The 24,427-nt window shown below is 43.0% G+C and overlaps 1 protein-coding gene across 6 annotated transcripts in view; it reads right to left on the bottom strand.

Moving 5' to 3' along the window:
• The window catches only part of TTC8 (tetratricopeptide repeat domain 8), a 65,381-nt gene extending 61,952 nt beyond the window's left edge, over window positions 1–3,429 (bottom strand). Inside the window, exon 1 of one of the 6 annotated variants that reach the window (XM_048854117.2) lies at window positions 2,784–3,429. In XM_048854117.2, coding sequence (XP_048710074.2) covers window positions 2,784–3,157 — 374 coding nt within the window. In that variant the 5' untranslated portion in view covers window positions 3,158–3,429. Of the gene's footprint in view, window positions 1–1,851; window positions 1,860–2,783 lie in introns of those variants that run through there. The other 5 variants (XM_048854114.2, XM_048854113.2, XM_048854116.2 and 2 more) reach the window with 5 other exon arrangements.
• Window positions 3,430–24,427: the final 20,998 nt, after the last annotated feature.

The raw sequence follows: 24,427 nt of genomic DNA, 5'->3' as shown, positions 1-24,427 counted from the left end.
GTATGGGTACCCGCATGGCCCCACAGTATGCCAACATTTTTATGGCTGATTTAGAACAACGCTTCCTCAGCTCTCATCCCCTAAAGCCCCTACTCTACTTGCGCTATATTGATGACATCTTCATCATCTGGACCCATGGAAAAGAAGCCCTTGAGGAATTCCACCATGATTTCAACAATTTCCATCCCACCACCAACCTCAGCCTGGTCCAGTCCACACAAGAGATCCACTTCCTGGACACTACAGTGCTAATAAACAATGGCCACATAAACACCACCCTATACCGGAAACCTACTGACCGCTATTCCTACCTGCATGCCTCCAGCTTTCACCCTGACCACACCACACGATCCATCGTCTACAGCCAAGCTCTGCGATACAACCGCATTTGCTCCAACCCCTCAGACAGAGACAAACACCTACAAGATCTCTGTCAAGCTTTCTTACAACTACAATACCCACCTGCAGAAGTAAAGAAACAGATTGATAGAGCCAGAAGAGTTCCCAGAAGTTACCTACTACAGGACAGGCCTAACAAAGAAAATAACAGAACGCCACTAGCGGTCACCTTCAGCCCCCAACTAAAACCCCTCCAACGCATTATTAAGGATCTACAACCTATCCTAAAGGATGACCCAACACTCTCACAAGTCTTGGGAGACAGGCCAGTCCTTGCCTACAGACAGCCCCGCAACCTGAAGCAAATACTCACCAACAACCACATACCACACAACAGAACCACTAACCCAGGAACTTATCCTTGCAACAAAGCCCGTTGCCAATTGTGCCCACATATCTATTCAGGGGACACCATCACAGGGCCTAATAACATCAGCCACACTATCAGAGGCTCGTTCACCTGCACATGCACCAATGTGATATATGCCATCATGTGCCAGCAATGCCCCTCTGCCATGTACATTGGTCAAACTGGACAGTCTCTACGTAAAAGAATAAATGGACACAAATCAGATGTCAAGAATTCTAACATTCATAAACCAGTCGGAGAACACTTCAATCTCTCTGGTCACGCAATCACAGACATGAAGGTCGCTATCTTAAAACAAAAAAACTTCAAATCCAGACTCCAGCGAGAAACTGCTGAATTGGAATTCATTTGCAAATTGGATACTATTAATTTAGGCTTAAATAGAGACTGGGAGTGGCTAAGTCATTATGCAAGGTAGCCTGTTTCCTCTTGTTTTTTCCTACCCCCCCCCCCCCCAGATGTTCTGGTTTAACTTGGATTTAAACTTGGAGAGTGGTCAGTTTAGATGAGCTATTACCAGCAGGAGAGTGAGTTTGTGTGTGTATGGGGGTGGGGGGGGATGTGAGAAAACCTGGATCTATGCAGGAAATAGCCCGACTTGATTATGTAAAGAGTTGTCACTTTGGATGGGCTAGCATCAGCAGGAGAGTGAATTTGTTTGGGGGGGGGTGGAGGGTGAGAAAACCTGGATTTGTGCTGGAAATGGCCCACCTGTTGATCACTTTAGATAAGCTATTACCAGCAGGACAGTGGGGTGGGAGGAGGTATTGTTTCATATTCTCTGTGTGTATATAAAGTCTGCTGCAGTTTCCACGGTAAACATCTGATGAAGTGAGCTGTAGCTCACGAAAGCTCATGCTCAAATAAATTGGTTAGTCTCTAAGGTGCCACAAGTACTCCTTTTCCTTTTCTTTTTGCGAATACAGACTAACACGGCTGTTCCTCTGAAACCTTTTACAGGATAAGAACTCTGCTTGGGCTGGCGGAGTTTTGGGATGGACTGGATTTGGGGTGGGGGAGAGATAAAGGGCCACAATTATCTTATTGCTATTACAACATATATATTTTAATTATAGAAGTACCTTTGTCTCCTACTTCACTACTTGCTTTGGGTTTGGGGCCCTAAAGTGCATATGCCATCTCATGCCACTAGAGGAATAGATGTCCCTTCAACACTGATTTAGAGTAAATCTGTAGGGGCTCCACTGCCTTCTCTAGAAGGAAGGAAAGATTTCAGAGAGGTCAGTAGTAGCTAGTTCACTTTTGTTTTTTTTAAAAAAGCATTTTTGTCTTAATAGGGAGGCTTAGCATCAAATGAGGACAACAGATATACATTCAAGTTTGATTTTTGTTCTTGCTCAGTTCTGATCAAGTTATCAAGTTAATAGTACTTTTGGGAGATCTACTAACAAGCAATACGTAAGAGCTAGCTAACATTACTTTGCAGTGTTGATGTTGTGTTGGTCCCAGAATATTAGAGAGACAAGGTCAGTTAGGTAATATCTTGTATTGGTCCACCTTCTATATTGATTAAATTCAGTCTAGGTGCCTCCAAACTGTCTAGCAAATGTTTCTGGCTGATGCAATTTATGGGTTTACACTCCCTCCTCTGTCACTGGGAGACAGTCGCCCACTTGGAACAGCTGTTCGGAAGGCCAGGGTGGCAACAGACAATAAAGCAGAGAAGCTGCCCAAGCCTCCCTTGTAAGAAGCATGGCTCCCCTAAGCACCGATGCTCATGCACTTCCTCGAGCAATCCAGTCCCAGGCTGGACTGGAGGCAGGAAAGGGATGATGTTGGGGGGCCAGGGGAAAGCGGGATGCACCAGGTGTAGCTACAAACCCTACTGCGCGGACACACTCCGCTCACCCCGAGTGAGGGGGGCCCTGACACACACTCCCCGGCGCCCGCCCACTCTTACCACCGCTCCAGCTCTCTCGTGAGCCTGAGTCCTCAACCTCCACCCCGCCCATCGTTCACGCAGCGCCCCTACCCCCGCGGCCTGGCCCGGTACCTGCTGTCCGGGGGATTTCTCCAGCAGCTGGGAGCAGAGATCCGCGCAGAGCTGGAACTTCCGCCTCCTAAAGTAGCTCCAGGCCTGGAGCAGCGGCTCAATCTCCAGCCCCATCTTGCCGTGCGGGGCGGACTCGGACCTGGACACGTCCCGCACCCAGCGCCGACCGGCCTCCTCCCCGCAGAGCTGGCGTCCCTCTGCCAAGCAACGCCCGAGCCGGGGCCTAGCAGGAGCAGAGGTGGCCAAGCAGCTGCCTGAGAAACAGCGCAGCCCCGGCCGGCCCGAGCCTGCCCCCACGGTGAAGGCCTGGGGGTGGCTCCCGCGGATACTGCAGCAGCGGCTGCTCCTCTGGGGCACAGTCTCGCTGTGTCCATCAGGGGCAAACTCTGCTCTCCCCTCTCCCGGGCCCGGTGGCCTCCCTGGCCAACCCTCTGTCCAGGCTCGGCCCTATCCCCTCAAACACCAGCGGGCTGCAGTACTTAGCCCTAAGGGTGTGGCAGTGCCGTCTCCCTAGACTCCCAAGGGCTCACCCCAGAGGCAGCGCCCATAGCTGCCAAATTAAACTGGCGTTCTGCCCCCCGACTAGTCCCTGTGAGGTGAGTACAGTGAGCCATATCCCCTATCAAATGAGCGTGGGACAGACGCCCTGATACTGCAGACACATGGTAAATTTGTAGTCAGTGGGGCAACTCTTCCTCTTAAAATTAAGCATATGTGGTAGCTGGAGTGGAGCTTTATTCTGTATATCTGTTACCAAACTCGTTCAGTGTATCTTACTTTATTGTGCCAACTCTCATATTCAGGCCTTGCCTAAATACAAATGTTATACAGATTTAACTAAATGGGTTTTACTTTCAAAACTGATGTAGTTAAATCAGTGCAGATCAGGCTTTATTTACAATACTGTAAATCTAGAGTAATCCAAGGGAGTGGATTTGGGACCTGCTGCTGCCCCATTGAAGTCAGAGGTAAAATTTATATTTATGTTAATGAGAGCTGGATCAGGCCCTTAACATTGGTAACTGAGAGCAGAGTTTGGTTGGGTTGCTAACCAGTCATCCCAAGGATCCCAAATTTTATTTTTAAAACTGTCTTCTATATCATACCATTTTACGTCTATGATATACTATAACATTTCCTCTCTTTACTGAGGACTAGTGGATTCAAGGATTTCCACTTCTGTGTTAAACACTTTGGCCCAAGAGAACACTATCAATATCAGTTTTTCTACATAATATTATATATAGCAGCACAGTTCTTAGGGTTGGAGTGGATTAAATTTTACAGCAGAGCTCTTTAAGTGCTACGGATATGAGAGTTCAATTTTAAGAGGTGTTCATCACTTGCTGTTACTATTCACTATGGTGGGAACTCAGCACTTCTGAAAATCTGGTTATGATTGTCCTTACCTGGTTCCAGGATTCCAAAGTATAAGAACAGCAAAAATATCTTTGAGTCACACTACTTCCAAATGCTAAGAACCCAGTTCTACACTCCTCAAGAAAAAAGTCTTCTGAAGACAGTCGGAGTTCTGGTTACAAAGAGTACAGGCTTGGGCCTACTGTGAGCAGCTGTGCTTTCTCTGCCTTGGAGCGTTCACGGGTTCCTTTTAGATTTGGCAGAGAAAACCAATCAAGAACTAATTTCAGATATTGTAGTGGTGGAAAAAAGTTGGAATGGTAATAATTATGTTATGGTGTAAGGTGTTAATGGTGGCCACCAGTCAAATACCAAAAGTTAATTAGTGTATTAAGCACACTTCATTCAAGCTGAATGAGGGAGCAATTAAATGCCTCATTGTTAGTGAGAGCTGAAAGAATAGAAACCACTTCCCAAGGCATGGACCAGCCTGGCAGAGTTTGAGTGAGGGGGCGGTGGGGATTGATTAAAAATATAGGGCCAGGGCATTGATTGGCTGCAGCTGTTTGTCTGTCTGTCAGAAGGAAAAAAAACAGCAGACAGTGAGAGAAATGTGGAGATCTTGGCTCTGAGAAGGAGCAGAGACAGAAGACCAGATCCACATAGGGACTGAGGTGCCTCAATCTGAGGTGTATGTACCTAAATCCTAGTTTTAGGCAGTACTGTGATTCATAGATGTTTATGTCAGAAGGGAGCATTATGATCATCTAGTCTGACCTCCTGCACAACGCAGGCCACAGAATTTCACCCACCACTCCTACAAAAAAACCTCACACCTATATCTGTGCTATTGAAGTCCTCAAATCGTAGTTTAAAGACTTCAAGGAGCAGAGAATCCTCCAGCAAGTGACCCGTGCTCCATGCTACAGAGGAAGACGAAAAACCTCCAGGGCCTCTTCCAATCTGCCCTGGAGGAAAATTCCTTCCCGACCCCAAATATGGCGATCATCTAAACCCTGAGCATATGGGCAAGATTCATCAGCCAGATACTACAGAAAATTCTTTCCTGGGTAACTCAGATCTCACCCCATCTAATAGCCCATCACAGGCCATTGGGCCTATTTATCATGAATATTTAATTACCAAAACCATGTTATCCCATCATACCATCTCCTCCATAAACTTATCCAGTTTAATCTTAAAGCCAGATAGATCTTTTGACCCCCACTGCTTCCCTTGGAAGGCTATTCCAAAACTTCACTCCTCTGATGGTTAAAAACCTTCGTCTAATTTCTGGTCTAAATTTCCTAGTGGCCAGTTTATATCCATTTGTTCTTGTGTCCACATTGGTACTGAGCTTAAATAATTCCTCTCCCTCTCTGGTATTTATCCCTCTGATATATTTATAGAGAGCAATCCTATCTCCCTTCAACCTTCTTTTAGTTAGGCTAAACAAGCCAAGCTCCCTGAGTCTCCACATGGTTGCTGCCTAACCCCGTAGATGCCTAAACTCAGCACCTGATTTTTTTTTTTTTTTTTTGCTGTACAAAGTCCTGAGGCAGCACCTGAATTTCTACCTCAGGTGTGTGCACTGTTGCCTCACAATAGGCATGAGTAGGGACCTACCAAATTCATGGTCCATTTTGATCAATTTCATAGTCATAGGATTTTAAAAATTGTAAATTTCATGATTGTAGCTATTTCAATCTGAAATTTCACTGTGTTGTAATTGAACTGGTCCTGACCCAAAAAGGAGTTATGTGTGGGGGGGATGTGATACTGCTACCTTTACTTCTGCACTGCTGCTGGTGGTGGCGCTGCCTTCAGAGCTGAGCAGCTGGAGAGCGGCGGCTGCTGGCTGGAAGCCTAGCTCTGAAGGCAGAGCTACCAGCAGCAGTGCAGAAGTAAGGATGGCATGGTGTGATATTTCCATCCTTTTGCACTGTTGCCTTCAGAGCTGGGCCCTCACTCAGCAGCTGCCACTGTCTGGCTGCCCAGGTCTGAAGGCAGCAGTGCAGAAGTAAGGGTGGCATGGCATGGTATTGCCCCCCTACTTCTGTGCTGCTGCTGGTAGGCTGCTGCCTTCAGAGCTGGATGCCTGGCCAGCTCTGAAGACAGTGCAGAAGTAAGAGTGGCAGTACTATGACCCCCCCCAAAATAACCTTGTGACCTCCTCTGCAACTCCCTTTTGGGGCAGGACCTCCAATTTGAGAAATGCTGGTCTCCCCCATGAAATCTCTATAGAATAGGGTAAAAGCATACAACGATCAGATTGCACAGTCCGTGACACATTTTTCATGGCCGTGAATTTTCATGGCCGTGAATTCAGGGCCCTAGGCATGAGATAAGCAGCCAGGTGCCGAAGCCCCCATGTGAGCCATAAGCAAGAGAAGATAGGTGGAGGAGTGCCTGTCTTCCCAATGGGGCTTGTTCCAGTAGGTGTGCTCTAAGAATACTACAAAATGGAGGAGGAGGTGGGGTTGGTGCCTATATCTTTTATCCTAGTGATTATTCACCTGTAATATGGGAGACCAAGGTTCAATTCTCCCCTTCTGCTGAAGAGGGAGACAGGATTTGAACAGGAATCTCCCACCTGACTGCTCTAACCCAAGGGCTGTAGAATAGTCTGAGGCAGGTGAGGTTTCCATCAAATTTTCCTGTTGAATTATTAGTTATTATATTAACTAATTATATGTAATATATTATTAGTTATTAGAATTATTAGTTGAATTATTGGTTATTGAAACAGGAGGACTGGACCCTGGGTCTCCCCCTACCCAGGTGGCTAATCTAACCCTCAGGCTATCTGTCTGTCTGTCCCACACAATATTTATATAAAGTAGAATGGTGTGATGCTTTCTGGGGTACCCAGGGTTTGAGGCACCTCACTACCACTTGTGCTTTGTATGAGGAAGCCTTTACTGTGCCTACCATGGGTCAGCTCCCTGACTGTACTGGCCATGGGCAACATAAGTGGTCCACTGACCACTTATGCAGGATAGCAATAGGTTATTTATAAAATAAAATCATAACATAACCCACATTCTAGAACTTAGACTTATTTACCTTGATACTTTCTTGTCTTATAGAGTAACGCTTACCCCAAAGTCCTTCCAGCTTTTTTCATCCAGGCCTGGCTGTGATCCCTTTTTCATGCAACAAAACACTCTGCTAGCTTGTCCCCTAAGTAAAGGGGGCAGGGTATCTCTTGGTACCCTTATATATATCAGGCCAGTTCTTTTTGTTTTTTTCATAAACAGGACACCCCCTACCAACTGCTTCCCACCCCATGGCCTTTCTCTTGTTGATTTTTGCAGTCTTTTAATCAGCATATGTCTCGCTATGCAAATAGGCTTATAGTGTGAGACATGGAATGCACAATGACCAGAAGGGAAAGCATCTGCTACCTCCTGCTTGAAAAGAATCTGTTTAAGACATGTTACCTACCTTAACTCTAAGGCTTGGAGAATGTAACTTCCAGTATAGATACATAACTTCTTAAATATTATCCATACATACATTTTGAAATTATTATAATGATCAGTGGATTGTGATAGAGACCTTACATGCTACCCTTTTGGTTAACTGAATTTTCATATATCTGACCCAGGATTTCCCTGTAAAACCCTATGCATCTCCTGTGCCTTCTGCCAGTTGGCATCAAGAGGTCCCTTGGTCACAAATGGCTTGAACAGAAGAAGGCGAGCAAGGATCTCCTTCTCCTGTCAGGTTATCCCATAACATCTGTCATATGTTCTTCCTGTTTAATACAGTTCCTCTGTATATATTGTTTGTGTTTATTCCTTGGGAGTCTCCAGCTATCTGGCAAGCAACTCAGGGCTATCCTGTGGTTGGAATTTTCCGTTCAAACCGCCTCGCTGCCTGGTGATCCTGCTAAGAGGGAGCAGGGATCGGGGGAGGCACCACCAAGTAAATTTATCTGGTAAGAGAATATGGAAGTTACGCCCTACTGAGCTTTAGGCGGGATCCAGATGAACCCAGCCCTGTCCATCAAAAACCCAAAAGGAGTCTGGTGTTAAAGGAGGTAAGAGGCTGGACAGGGCTCTACACACCAAAGAAATATCTGATTCATATAGTTAGTTCTTTCCTCCTAATGGAAAACAATCCAGGAGGGTCCTAAATATTTGCTAACAGCTTGGACCAAGGGGAAATAATGTGCATAAACAGTGGTTTATTCTGATGGGGGGGGGGGCAGGAGGAAGTAGCACAGGCTGTGCTTGCACTGCTCATACTTAGTAGTTTAGAGTTGGATTATGACTGACCTATGCGTGAGTGAATGCAGGAGGAAAGCTCCCTATGTGGGGAGTGCTTCTCTGAGCTAAAAGGGGTTAATGCCATAGCCCTGTCCTGCCTGTATACTGATCTCTTTGCGTGGGAGCACACACTGTATCTCATGAAAACATGCAGCAACTGGTGGGCTCATTCTGCACAACTTGTGCTTCAGCCTCTGATCAAGCCTCCACCTGAGAGCACTAAGCACTGACTTCACTGCAGCGTTGTAGCCAAGTAACTGTTGAGTTCTTAGCTTGTTTAAAATTGCAAACTCTACAGCATATATTTAATAGTTTTGGCATAGTATCAAAGGGTATGCAAGACATGGCATTCAAAGGGATTATGACCATTTGCCAGTAACTATTGATTTATTAAAAAGATTAGTAGCAGTGCTTCCAAGCATTTTTGTGAACGTTTATGAGACCATGCTTTTTGAAATATCTTTTTGTTAACATTTTATGTAACTTAGTACATCTGGGGAGCTATTTTATAATAGAATACAAGGTGAAGGACACTTGCAGTTTGTATTTTGAGGTCAGTACATTAATTCTAAAGTTACCTGGAACTAAAACAGATGAAAGTGGTATGGGCAGATGTAACGCATACACCTCCTTGGTGTGGTGTTCTGTCCCATCTAGTGGCACCAAGACAACTTAAAGAGAGAGAGTTAAATGAGTCTGCTCTACAGCCTTAGCAAATGGCCCATTGGCTTTTAGCTCATTTAGCAGAGGCTCCTGTATTAAGCTCCAGAGGTCCCAGGTTCAATCCCGCCTGCTGATGACCAGGATCTATCAGCATTACAAGTGGAGGCTCGTCCAGGATTTTAACTGGGAAGTCTCTGAAGCTCCAGGACGTGCTTCCTCAGCTGGGGAAGTATGTAACCCACACACCTTCTGGGTATGGTGTTGTGTACCATCTAGTGGCACCGAGACCACTTAGAGAGAGAGAGAAAATGAGTCTGCTCTACAGCTTTAGCTAACAGTGAGTTGGCTTTTGGCTCATGCACTAAGCTCAAGAGGTCCCAGGTTTGATCCTGCCCGACGATGACCAGGATCTGTCAGTGTTACACAGACACGGGACAAGTAGTGACTGAATATTTGGTATTTTGCTATTTTTACAGGAGTTTTGCACATTGCACTCTATATCAGCCTGGATTTACACACAGGTTAAGGTGCTTTATATATTTCAGACACTGACATTAGCCTCCTCAAGGAATTGAGGAATGTTTTTTTTGTAGCTATGGAGCCTTTCATGTTTAATATCACTAGTTAAAATCCATCCCAGACTGGTAATGATTTAAAGCTGTTACCATGTGGTAGCTTATAAGAACATAAGAGCAGCCATATTAGGTCAGATTAAAGGTCCATCTAGCCCAGTATCCTGTCTTCCAACAGTGGACAATGCTAGATGCCCCAGAGGGAATGAACAGAACAGGTAATCATCAGGTGATCCAGTATTTTATGTGAAAGTAATTGCTGGTTTCAGTAAAATTCATAGTGAATAAGCATCTGCACATTAAACTATTACAACTACTATCACCACAACTGGCATGCTTGTTTGCAGTCTTAGAGAGGACAAAGAGTAAATGGGTATGGCAACTGATTAGTTTCTCATTCCCTTCAGTTCAGGGTTGAGGTACCCTGCAGGTGAAACTTGCATTGCTTCTGCTTGAGCGATTACCTGCCCTGTGGAAAAACTAGAGAACTTTAGGCTATAGGGTAGTCAATAAAAATAATATTTTAGAGGCCATTTCTTAGGGCCAGATAACGTGGGAGGAAAAAAAAGATAGATATCCTGCTTGTGAAATAGTGACTGCTAGGAAGAGTCTTAATTTAGCACCACAACCTCTTTGGATCTGGGAGGCATTGTTTAGGTTAGAGGGGATTTTCACTGATGGGAACATTACAGGAAAATGAGTTGAATGATTCTGTAGAGGTGTTTGCAATTTGTATTATGAAAAGGAGAACATAGGCTGAGTGGTTTGTAGGTGTATCTGTTGCACTTTCAGAAGGTTTTGTGGTAAAGAGAAGGCTACTTTATATTTATATTTGAAATAATGGAAGGGTCTAGTGTATAATGTGGTGACATTTTGAGTATTTTAGATCAAACAGATTTGAATTTCTTCATAGAGCCAATCACGAATAAAGCAATAGTCTTTGTTGTTAGTGACATCTTGGGGCAGTGTTAAACAAATATGTTATGCATGCAGTACAAATATAGAAATGAATATATTAAGAAAGGTAGGTAAATGATATATAGGAGTTCAGGAACAAAAATTATCCAAACATCTTAAAGAGAACTGATGCTTGATCATGTTGGCTAAAAGAAATTCTGGTAATAGCCACATGTTTTATAAATGCATAAGGGTATTATGTTAGGAGACATCTTTCCTCTCTGAAGGGGAGTAAAATGCAGGAATGCTTCTTATTTCACTTGCATGCTTTTGTGACTGTAATAACATCTCACTGGCAAAATAAATCGCTTGTTACTGCATTCTACTTGCAACCCTACAAAAGAACAATTCAAAGTTCAGGAATCAAAATAATTCAAACCCTCTATGGCTGCAGTTGGGGATTATTTTTCATTCGAGGACTACAGGATATCCTTGAGGTATGCTGCAGCAAGAACCCTGATTATCATTATCACTAAGACTGAAAATCTCAGAGTTCTAATAAATGTAAGGATCCTATTTATTTTTCATTTCTATTCAGGTCTACTTTAATTTCTTTGTCAAATGCACAGTTTTTCAGTAATGCATCTAAGTCTTACTGGGTATGAAATTCAAGGTTTGACAGCAAAATATGACTATCTCAATCATGCCAAGCTTAACTCATTTATGGATCAGCTTCTGGAGTCACAATGTGAACAGTTTTGGGCCATTGTTAGTGAAGGACAACCAGTGGCCAAGACAGCACTCCAGTCAGCACTTGATGTAGCCGACACAGCAGCCTGGTCCATTTCTACAGCAGTGGTTATGTGATGAGTGTCCTAGTTACACCTACTTGACTTCCCTAAGGAAGTACAGACAACATTGGAGGACCTCCCCTTCAAAGGCACTAAATTGTTTGCCAATAAAACTGATGCATCTCTCTGTACACTCAAGGATTCCTGGGCCACTCTTCAGTCATTAGGGATTTGTAAAAAGAAAATTTAGTCCTCAATTTCAGCATAAGTCCCGCACCATACATTTTTACAAATGAATGCTATTATGAGCCTCAAAGGAAAAAAATCCAGATATTCCAAATGTAAACAATCAGGCCCCCAGTCTTTCTCTTAACAACCATCTACCTCAAAACATCACCGACAGACCACTCTCCTCAACACCAGCTGCAGCTGATCAACCCATTGCATCCATTTGGGTACTGCCTTGCTTTGTTCCACAACAACTGGGAACAAAATGACATCTGACTGATGGGTGCTGGAAATCATCCGCAATGGGTATTCCATCCACTTCACCTCCCTTCCCTGTCCCTCTTCAGGGACCCTTCTCACAAGAGTTTATTACGGCATGAAATAGATCACCTCCTCTGGCTAGGAGCCATAGACCCAGTACCTCAGCACCCAGGAGGTTAAGGTTTTAATCTCGTTATTTCCAGTTACCTGAGAAGAAGGGAGGTCGGAGACCCATACTGGAACTTGGAGCACTAAACAAATTTGTCAAAGCTCAAAAATACAGGATGGTCACAGTAGCAGCGATTATTCCATCTTTGGAACAGGGAGATTGGTTTTTGGTCCTCAACCTGCAGGATGCCTATTTCCACATATTGATACTACCTTCACACAGACGGTTCCTCAGATTTACCCTGGGCCAGGAACATTAGCAGTACAGAGCGCTCCCCTTGGCCCCACATCAGCTCCAAGAGTATTTTCCAACATTCTCTTCATAGTGGTGGTGCACCTACATTACCAGGAGACTATGATCTGCCCCTACCTGGATGATTTACTCCTCAGAGCCTGCTCCTTAAACAAAGCCCTCTGGGTCACCCAGATTGCTGTAGACTTGTTCACAGAGCAGGGCCTACAGATCAACATCCAAAAATTGACATTCACCCCTGTACAGCACCTACAGCTCATAGAAGCTGATCTCGACTCATTACAGGTGAAAGCACTCCTGCTACAGCACAGGTTGCACACCTTGGCCACAGTCAGAGAGGCAGTACAAACCTGCCCTCATATCAGGCAGACACTACCTCCAACTTCTGGGGCATATGGCTGCAGGCACATCCATGATATCTCATCCCAGACTTCACATGAGGTGCCTCAAAATGTAGTTAAGCTCAGTCTACATGCTGAACAAAGACTAGACAAAACTCTATCGGTGCCCACCAAAGTCAAACACTCCCTGGACTGGCAGAAAGACCCAGCAAATGTCTGCATGGGGATCCCCTTCTTGCAAACTTCCTCATCGTTGCTTCTCACCACCGATACATCCCTCAAAAGGTGGGGCACAAATCTCAAAAATCTTATGACACAAGGCAAGTGATCATCCACAGAGAGATCTCTTCATATCAACCTCCTTGAAGTTAGTGGTCAGGAATGCCTGCACCTCCTTCCTTTCGCTAATCAAAGGTACACACACAAGGGTCTTAAAAGACAACATAGCATGCATGTACTACATAAATCACCAGGGAGGCACCAGATTGCCCTCCCTTTTGTGCAGAAGTACTAAAGCTATGGAACTGGTGCATTTCCCAAAGCATCACAATATCAGCAGCCTGCCTTCCAGGAGTACAAAACATGATAGCAGACCATCTCAGACACACGACTGTCTGCTACACGACCACAAATGGGAGATTAAACTCAGCAGTCCTACAAAACATATTTAGATGGTGGGAAACACCAACTATAAACCTGTTTGCCACTTACTGGAAGAAGAAATGCCCATTCTACTGCTTCAGGATAGGATTAGGTCAACACTCCTTAGGGGATGCTTCCCTTCTTCTGTGGGAAAAGGACCTTCACTATGCCTTTACGCCATTCCCTCTACTATTGAAAGCCCTGTTAAATAAAAAGTGAATGCACCTTCATGGTTGAGACAGACATGGTACGCTTACCTGTCACAACTGGCACATACCTGCCAATCTGTCTCCAACACTCTCCATCCCAACCTGTGGATTATCCAGCTCAAGGCCTGGCTTCTTCATGGTTCCAGCAGATAGAAAGAGCCTGCTCTGAGGAGGTACAGGAAGTGTTACTACACAGTAGAAAATGTGTCATTTACCTGCCCAAGTGTGCCAGGTTTCAGGTTTGGTATAATTCCAGACAAATTTCCCCAACATCTGCTACTCTCCCAATGGTCTTAGATCATATACTGCCTCTCAAGAAATCAGGACTAGCTCCTAGCTCACTCAGAGTTCACATAGTACATGCATAGTACATGCATCCGATGAAGTGAGCTGTAGCTCACGAAAGCTTATGCTCAGATAAATTGGTTAGTCTCTAAGGTGCCACAAGTACTCCTTTTCTTTTTGCGAATACAGACTAACACGGCTGTTACTCTGAAACATGTTAAACATAGTATTAATATAAGCGTTGGAAAGTTATGTTAATTGAATATATCCCTCCCCACAATTCTGTTCACCCATATCATATATCTCAAAACACCTTGTATTAGCTGAAGAAAGCTTTGGCTTAAGTAGATAGGAAAACAGTCAGGATCAGAACATACAGGTCTTTTATCAAAGCAACAGGTAGGGAGTTACTCTCACAGGCCAGTACTTGAATGTCCCAAGGAAAAGGACAAGGTTATGTAATTGATCTACCCTGGTACAAACCTAGGAGGTGCCTTCACACCCCTTGGTACCTGGAATGCATGTGTTCAGAACAGAGATAAGGGGTACTCTCTGATGCCAGACAAAGAACGTAGAAAGCTGATTGGTTAAATCTAGTTTCAGATGATGTATGGGTTTAAAAAGGATAGCTTCTGGAGTGTAACTTTGGGAGCACACCTTCTGTGTAAGGTGAATTTAACAACTCTGCATATGATGGCTTCCCAGAAACTGGTATCGTATTGAACCTGTACTAATATTATTATTGACTTTTAGCCATAAACGTGATTGCCATTGATTACTGGGACTCTTGAATATATTTCATATTGAACCAAAGTGTGGTCAAGCAATTGACTATACAATTAATTACTTGGTTTACTTGACAGGGATACCTTTAGTGGAAAGAAAAGGGAGGGGAAGGAGGTCGGGGGAAAGGGCAGGGGAACAGAGAGTAAGAGGGGCTAGTGTGGAGTGAAGCTTAGGTAAAGAGATTGGGGAGAGGGAAAAGAGGAGCCAGCATATTGGAACAAACAGCCAATCAGTAGAGGGCAATGCTGTCATGAAGTTAGATTCACTAACTTTGTGAGGCATTTGTATACTACAGTGACGAACACCATAGAAAAGCCCATGAATCTGTGGGGGAATTTGTGTATTCAGCATAACATATGGAGAGCTTGCAATAAATAAGGAATGGTGCCACATGTGAATGAGGTCATCATTTCCTTTTATCTTTTTCATTCAACTAGTGCATAGGATGGACAGTGCTTAAATGGGGCAGGGGTCCTCTGGAAGCAATACGGTCATGTAACTGAAGACCATATCACAATGCATATGCACAAAAAAACAGAATTAAGGTTGTAATTGGGCACGTCATTCTATTTTTTCCTTACATATTTGTATTTCAGGATATAGTACTGAATATATATGTATATATAGTACTGAATATAGTACGTTGGCCAGATCATAAGATCTTAATTTGTAAGACTTTAATGCAGTTAAGGCTTAAGACTTGAAAGAAATACAACTATCAAGCTCTGTAGTACTGTCTGCTAAAATGGAACATAATAAGAGAATGCTGTCAAGCTTGATAAGCCTAAAAATCCATCTGCCATGACAATGGTCCTATTTGGCAAATAATACTTAAGAACAATACATATTAGCAACCCCTCAATTGATCTTTCTATAACAGGAAATATGGGGAAAAGTTCTAATTTCCTTTCATTGTCCGAGAATAGCTAATACATGTGAGTCTGTCTACAGTAGATGGTGCTGAAAATTGTGGAATAGTGTTCCTCCATCTCTGTCTTCAGCTGTAGTAGGAAATAAAATCTTTGTAATCCTTAAAGTAAGGTCTACTGTAAAAGCTGTTAAATATTTAAGTCTAATATACAAAATCACAGTGCAAATTTTTAAGTTATTTTTTTATTCAGATGTAACTAGGTTATGCAATTTGACCTGTATAGGAATTGAACTCTTCAGTTCAGGATGGAATTCTGGGGGGGGAAAGGTAAGGGGGAGATATATCTAAATACAGTGTTTATACAGTGAAATAAGCAATTGATGACTTTAAGGATATTTATCTGTGGTTAAATTAATTTTGAATACTGTTGCTGCGTATGTTTAATTGCCCTTAGTTTTTGTTGAATATATCTGCCACATAGTCTCATCTCTAAAAGAACTGTTGTCACATCTTCTTAAAACCTACAGTAGTGTACATTGGTTCTGTAGTGACCTTTATTATAGCAATACATTTGCATGATTGTCAAAAGGCTTGGCTGAGAGAGATCTCTTGTGAAGTCAGTACAGTGGATTATATTTTCAAATCTCTGCTTAGTAATATGCAGAAAGATGTGATCTTGACTTTTTAAAATCTAATAATTTGCATCAATCAGCTGATTGTATTTTAAAAAAAAATAAATTGCATCATGTTTATGGACTGATCACCCCACACTATTTTTAGTTGTAGAGAAATATCTGAAAAAGAGAGAAAAATACCATTAATTTTGCATGCAAGTAAGGTACTACTTTGTCATTTTAGATATCGTAAGATGGAGTTAGAGGTGGCTGTCATGTAAATTGCATTTAGAATAAAGTTCTATATTTAGTTTACAGTTCAAAATCAATTTGTTTGAAGAGTTCAGAATCAGATTTTCAGTGTAAGATTATTGCTGGAAGAGGCAAAGGTATTTAATCAGCCTCACTTCATGTGCTTCATTTAAATCTGTTTAGGCTGTCATATGAATTTATGGTGCTTGATACAGATTTCCAAGCTCACCTAGATGGATTACTGAGGTACATATTTAATTGGAAGTGAAATGCATGTTGAAGACAGGTCATTTAGATCTAGAGTGTGTGAACAGTAGTGAATGTAAGAGCAAGATGAAGATTGGTGGCAGATGGTTGGCAATCTGAAGTATGGTACTTATTGCATTGTTTAGAGGTTCAGAAAGCATCTTTTAGTGAATTGTAACAATGTGGATTGTTTGTCATCTTTCGTGCACTGGTAAAGAAGTTAAGGAAGAATATTAATATTTTTAATAAAAAGATGGTTGTGAAATCATCTGACATGCATCAGTAGTCTCAAATTGAGAGTGTTCAGCTTCATTCTAGTAAAACTACTCATACCCTGAAATAAAATAGAAGCCCTTTTTCAAATAAGTTTTGGAGGAGACATAATAATGAGGACATAAAAACTTAAGCAAATGGAAAATTAAGACAACTTTTGTACTGTAAATTGGAAATATTAATGAACATCTTTCTAACTATAGATTTATAACCTATGTAAACCAGAGAGAGAGAGTATAAAATACACAACTAATTATAGCATTTTGTAGTACTTCCTGCTCCTGAAAATATATTCAGTAACATGTTAATTTAAATACATAGTAAAATGTTGGACCTGCTGAAGACAACAGTAGTTTTACTGTTGACTTCAGTGGGGACAAGAGTTGACCTCAGTATCTATATGAGTTTGTATTTGGAACAAGACAGCATTTGTTCTTACAAATAAATAAATACAGCTTATAATTAGTTTTCTATTAACTATTCTCTTTTTAACATTAAACAGGATTCCTATTATGTAGGTATTTATGAACTGCTTTATGTAATTTAAATAGATTAATTTATAATTTTGTTTTTAATATGTTGACAGGTACATGCCATCTCTGCCAATTTCTACTAACATTATGTCAGGCTGATCAATGAAAATAAAATTTGAAAAGGTAAATTAATAGTCTTTAAGACCCAAATTGGCAAATCACATAAGTATGCATCTGAGGACATTCATATTCATGTAGGCAGTTAAGCACATGCTTAATTACCAGTAAATATAATGTGATGGATTCAGATCATTAATGAATATGTTGAACAAAACCTGCCCCAGGACCAACCCCTGGGGCACTCCACTTGATACCATCTGCCAGCTAGACATCAAGCTGTTGATCACTACCCGTTGAGCCTGATGATCTAGCCAGCTTTGTATCCACCTTATAGTACATTCATCCAATCCATACTTCTTTAACTTGCTGGCAAGAATACTGTGGGAGACCGTATCAAAAGCTTTGCTAAAGTCAAGGCATATCATGTCCACCGCTTTCCCCATATCCATAGAGCTAGTTATCTCATCATAGAAAGCAATCCGGTTGGTCAGGCATGACTTACCCTTGGTGAATCCACATTGACTGTTCCTGATCACCACCTTCTCCTCCAACTGGTTCAAAATGATTCCTTGAGGACCTGCTTCATGATTTTTCCAGGGACTGAGGTGAGGCTGATTTGTCTGTAGTTCCCCAGATTCTCCTTCTTCCCTTTTTTAAAGATTGGCACTATATATGCCTTTTCCCAATCATCTGGGATGTCCCCTGATTGCCACGAGTTTTCAAAGATAATGGCCAATGGCTCTGCAGTCACATCAGCCAACTCCCTCAGCACCCTTGGACACATTGCATCCGGCCCCATGGACTTGTGCATGTCCGGCTTTTCTAAATAGTCCTTAACTATTTCACCACTGAGGGCTGCTCACCTCCCCATACTGTGCTGCCCAGTGCAGCAGTCTGGGAGCTGACCTTGTCTGTGAAGAGCAAAGCAAAAAAAGCATTGAGTACTTCAGCTTTTTCCACATCATCTATCACAAGGTTGCCCCCCCCATTCAGTAAGGGTCCCACACTTTCCCTGACCACCTTCTTCTTGCTAACATACCTGTAGACACCCTTCTTGTTACCCTTCACATTCCTTGCTAGCTGCGACTCCAATTGTGCTTTGGCCTTCCTGATTACACCGCTGCATGCTCAAGCAATATTTGTATACTCCTCCCTAGTCATCTGTCCAAGTTTCCAATCCTTGTAAGCTTCCTTTTTGTGTTTAAACTCACCGAAGATTTCTCTTTTAAGCCAAGCTGGTAGCCTGCCATATTTGCTATTCTTTCTGCACATAGGGATGGTTTGTTCCTGCACCTTCAATAAGGCTTCTGTAAAATACAGCCAGCTCTCGTGGACTCCCTTCCCCCTCATATTAGCCTCCCAGGGGATTCTTCAAAGACTGCTTTTCTGAAGTCCATATTCTGCTGCTCTCCTTTCTTCCTTTTGTCAGGATCCTGAACTCAACCATCTCATGGTCACTGCTGCCCAAGTTGCCACCCACTTCTACTTCCCCTACCAATTCTTCCCTGTTTGTGAGCAGCAGGTCAAGAGGAGCATGGTCCCTAGTTGATTCCTCCTATACTTGCACCAGGAAGTTGTCCCCAACACGCTCCAAAAACTTCCTGGACTGTCTGTGCACAGCTGTATTGCTTTCCCAGCAGATGTCAGGGTGATTGAAGTCCCCCAGGAGAATCGGGGCCTGTGATCTGGAAACTCCTGTTGTCCAAAGAAAGCCTTGTCTACCTCATGTAGGTAGTGTGCCACAATATGAATGTGTGTGTGTATAAAAACATGGTTCATATAGGAACAAGCTGATTTCAATTAAAAAAAAAAGAAATAGTCAATCACTGGAACTATAGGGAAGAAAACTTTAAACCCACTTTTGATGTGAAATGTTTTCTACTTGTTATAAAAGGATCTAAAATTTATAATTAATAGAGCCCACAATGGGATGCGGGAAAACAAAATACCTACAACACAAATAGGATGGGCACAACTGTAGGCCACTCATAAAAATATTTAGTATTAATTTTTGATTTTTTTAACAACTCCTTTTATCTCTGAATTTGCCACCCTAGGACCAGGATATGGGGAACGAGTGAGTGGTAACAAATTCTGAGAAGAGCAGCTCTCAGAACTTGCTACCTCTATGACTATGAAGAAGGGGTGCAAAATGTTACATTCTCAGCACCAGTTTTTGCTACCAATAGAAAATTGACAGGAAGGAGTTTATTACAACTGCCTCCCTTCCCCAATTACCATTCCACCTGCTCAGCTTAGGCACTCACAGCCTTTTCTGCAGCTAGCAGCCCAACTGTTCCCACATCAGCACCAGTGCTCCCAGCCAACTGTTACCTCTTCATCAGTCACTTGAGATCCTTGAGCTCCTTCTACACCAGTCTTCTCTTCATTCTTCCGCACACGTCTACATGCACACTGATGCTCTGCTCTCAGTCCCTCCTCCTTTTTCTCCCTCTTCTTCATGCATATGCATTCAGCCTGAAAGGCGTTACATGGCAATCATCACAAAAGTACTCCAGCCTCTTTAGCCAGTGGTATGGTCACATCCAGATAAGGAATTAGCAGACACTGAAAAATTCCAACCTTGCTCTCCCTCAAGAAACAAACGGTTAATGAAAGTGTTAAATGTTTTTCAGAGTGACAGCCGTGTTAGTCTGTATTCGCAAAAAGAAAAGGAGTACTTGTGGCACCTTAGCGACTAACCAATTTATTTGAGCATGAGCTTTCGTGAGTTACAGCTCACTTCATCGGATGCATACTGTGGAAAATACAGAAGATGTTTTTATACACACAAACCATGAAAAAATGGATGTTTATCACTACAAAAGGTTTTCTCTCCCCTCATCCCACTCTCCTGTTGGTAATAGCTTATCTAAAGTGATCACTCTCCTTACAATGTGTGTGATAATCAAGGTGGACCATTTCCAGCACAAATCCAGAGTTTAACAAGGACATCTGAGGAACGGGGGGGGGGAACAAGGGGAAATAGGTTACTTTGCATAATGACTTAGCCACTCCCAGTCTCTATTCAAGCCTAAGTTAATTGTATCCAATTTGCAAATGAATTCCAATTCAGCAGTGTCTCGCTGGAGTCTGGTTTTGAAGTTTTTCTGTTGTAATATCGCAACTTTCATGTCTGTAATCATGTGACCAGAGAGATTGAAGTGTTCTCCGACTGGTTTATGAATGTTATAATTCTTGACATCTGATTTGTGTCCATTTATTCTTTTACGTAGAGACTGTCCAGTTTGACCAATGTACATGGCAGAGGGGCATTGCTGGCACATGATGGCATATATCACATTGGTGGATGTGCAGGTGAACGAGCCTCTGATAGTGTGGCTGATGTGATTAGGCCCTGTGATGGTGTCCCCTGAATAGATATGTGGACACAGTTGGCAACGGGCTTTGTTGCAAGGATAGGTTCCTGGGTTAGTGGTTCTGTTGTGTGGTATGTGGTTGCTGGTGAGTATTTGCTTCAGGTTGGGGGGCTGTCTGTTGGCAAGGACTGGCCTGTCTCCCAAGATTTGTGAGAGTGTTGGGTCATCCTTCAGGATAGGTTGTAGATCCTTAATAATGCGTTGGAGGGGTTTTAGTTGGGGGCTGAAGGTGACGGCTAGTGGCGTTCTGTTATTTTCTTTGTTAGGCCTGTAGTAGGTGACTTCTGGGAACTCTTCTGGCTCTGTCAATCTGTTTCTTCACTTCAGCAGGGGGGTACTGTAGTTGTAAGAATGCTTGATAGAGATCTTTTAGATGTTTGTCTCTGTCTGAGGGGTTGGAGCAAATGCGGTTGTGTCGCAGAGCTTGGCTGTAGATGATGGATCGTGTGGTGTGGTCAGGGTGAAAGCTGGAGGCATGTAGGTAGGAATAGCGGTCAGTAGGTTTCCGGTATAGGGTGGTGTTTATGTGACCATTGTTTATTAGCACTGTAGTGTCCAGGAAGTGGATCTCTTGTGTGGACTGGACCAGGCTGAGGTTGATGGTGGGATGGAAATTGTTGAAATCATGGTGGAATTCCTCAAGGGCTTCTTTTCCATGGGTCCAGATGATGAAGATTTCGTCAATATAGCGCAAGTAGAGTAGAGGCGTTAGGGGACGAGAGCTGAGGAAGCGTTGTTCTAAGTCAGCCATAAAAATGTTGGCATACTGTGGGGCCATGCGGGTACCCATAGCAGTGCCGCTGATTTGAAGGTATACATTGTCCCCAAATGTAAAATAGTTATGGGTAAGGACAAAGTCACAAAGTTCAGCCACCAGGTTAGCCGTGACATTATCGGAGACGGTGTTCTTGACGGCTTGTAGTCCATCTTTGTGTGGAATGTTGGTGCAGAGGGCTTCTACATCCATAGTGGCCAGGATGGTGTTATCAGGAAGATCACCGATGGATTGTAGTTTCCTCAGGAAGTCAGTGGTGTCTCGAAGGTAGCTGGGAGTGTTGGTAGTGTAGGGCCTGAGGAGAGAGTCTACATAGCCAGACAATCCTTGATTATCATACACATTGTAAGGAGAGTGATCACTTTAGATAAGCTATTACCATCAGGAGAGTGGGGTGGGGAGAGAGAAAACCTTTTGTAGTGATAAACACTCTCTTTTTTTTCATGGTTTGTGTGTATAAAAACATCTTCTGTATTTTCCACAGTATGCATCCGATGAAGTGAGCTGTAGCTCACGAAAGCTTATGCTCAAATAAATTGGTTAGTCTCTAAGGTGCCACAAGTACTCCTTAAATGGTACTGTCCATGGTGCTGATTATTGCATTTAATTTTATAAAAACGTGTTTAAGGTAAAACAGAAACCCCTTTTGTGTTTCTGTGTAGTCAAACAGATCAGTGCAAATTACATTTTGTGTCACTACACAATGATGCAAGTCCTACACTGTCTCTAAATGAATTCAGATTACTATGAAAAGCTTTCATTCAGCAACAATATACAGGTTTCAGAGGAACAGCCGTGTTAGTCTGTATTCGCAAAAAGAAAAGGAGTACTTGTGGCACCTTAGAGACTAACCAATTTATTTGAGCATGAGCTTTCGTGAGCTACAGCTCACTTCATCAGATGTATACAGTTATAGCAAAAGTATTGTTATAGCAATAGTGGCAAGATTTACAGTATATTTTGTTTAAGAAATAAATTCTTCACATAAGTGCTTCTTGGCTCATTCCAAAGAACGCCTATGCAGTGCTTGTTTTCTATTAGATACTAAGTAACACCCCAGCAGCTGGTTCAAGTAGTAATTATCAGATATGTAGGCATGAGAGAGATGAGACACTAAGTAATAGTAACAACATTAATTTTAGTATGCTTGGGGGTGGAAAGGTCTCAAATTAGTATGATGGCACAACTCCAGAAAGTGAGTTTTCACATAAATGAGGAAGTAAATAAAAAAGGCCTTAAAGTCAAAAGAAATAACAATCTTTAAGATCTGGCAAGAATGCTACCTATTATTCAGTAGCATTTAAGCATACCATAAGAGTCACACATGGCATGCAGACTTCTGGACAAAGGAGGAAATAGGAAAGCAAGTTATAAATCAGCGTGGCTCAATGGCAAAGCTCAAGAGGTTATTTCAGCCAGACAGCTATCCTTCCGAAAATAGAAATCCAACCCTAATAAGGCCAATAATAAGTGTAGAGCACATGAGCCAATATGTAAGAAAAAAATGAAGAGGGCTAAGATGGAATTTTGAGATAAATGCCCAACAACAATTTTTCAAATACCAGAATCTGTAAGCCTGTAACAGAATCAATAGGCGTGCCTCAATGATGAGGGAGTAAAGGGAGCAAGTCAGAAGGATAATGAATTTGCAGATAAGCTAAATGAACGATTTTCTTCACATCTCTCTTTTAGTATACATTACAAAAGTTAATTTACCTATCATTGGGTTAGACAGCAACAGCTTTCTTAAAGAGCACAAATCAGAACTACATATCAGGTTAGGACAAAAGTGAAGAATACCTATAAAAAGGAGTATCAGTTGAAACAGATGGGGGAATTTCATCAGGCAGATGTAATTACCCACGTTGGGGATTTTTAAGAGCAGGTTGGATAAACCCCTATCAGAGATCGTCTAAATCAGAGTTCTCAAATTCCCGGCCCGCTGGCCATCTGCAGCCCATGAACCACCCCAGTGTGGCCGGTGGGACTCCAGCAGTTTTTGGGGCCGGGTCTCTCCCTTGGACCCACCTGCCACCCCCGGGCCTCCTCCTATAGGGGCCCCGGCAGTGCAGCGGAGCTGTGTGGCGTCTGTCTGCTCGCTCCAGTGGCTGTCGGCCCCTCCCTAGGGCGGGGCTGTGCCTCCATGCACTGTCCCCGCCCTGAGCACCCTGCGGCCAATGGGAAGCTGTGGGGGTGGTGCCTGAGGGCAGGGGTGCATGGAGGTCCCCTGGCCCGCCCTGCCTTGGAGCCCCAGGTAAACACCACACCCCCAACTCTCTCTCCCAGAGCCTGTACCCCTCCCCTGGCTTCAGACTATGGGAAGAAAGAGCCATGCAACTTGCATTTTCTCATTTTTTTTGGCTCCAGTCTGTAAATTTATGGGACTGCACCAGTATAACTAGAAAATGAGTTTAATACATGTTAATATGCAAAAGATTCTATGGAGCTTAAGGAAAGGGAATAAGGAAAATTGGGGGAGGGAATCTTGTGTTAATTCTCTAAGTTTAAGATGTTTTAACTGGTCACCACAGTTCCCACAAAAGACATACACAGGGGCTGTGGACGTTCACTGCAAACACCTCTGAATGTGAAGGAGCTGTGGTGGCCACACAAGCTAGCCATGTAAGAGTTAACACACTATAAAGAATAATGGTGCGTTTAATACTGTCGAGTAGAACAGCTTAGGAATTTTCAGGCCAGGCTGCTCAGTTCCCTGGCTGGCCTGATCCCTGGCAGCCTGGACTCGCAGGCACCACACACTGCCCAGGCAGCAAACTGAAAATTTCAGTTTTCCTGAAATAGACTGAAAATAATCTATCCCTAACTATGAAAAATGTCATCCCCCACCTTTTTTCGGTCCTGATTTGGGATTAAAGTTTTTTCAAAAATTCAAAATTTTGCTTGGGAGGGA

This window comes from Caretta caretta, chromosome 6 (genome assembly GCF_965140235.1).
Source record: "Caretta caretta isolate rCarCar2 chromosome 6, rCarCar1.hap1, whole genome shotgun sequence".
Taxonomy (NCBI): Eukaryota; Metazoa; Chordata; order Testudines; family Cheloniidae; genus Caretta; species Caretta caretta.
Note: the sequence above shows the minus strand (reverse complement) of the source record. Positions and strands in the feature narration are given on the sequence as shown.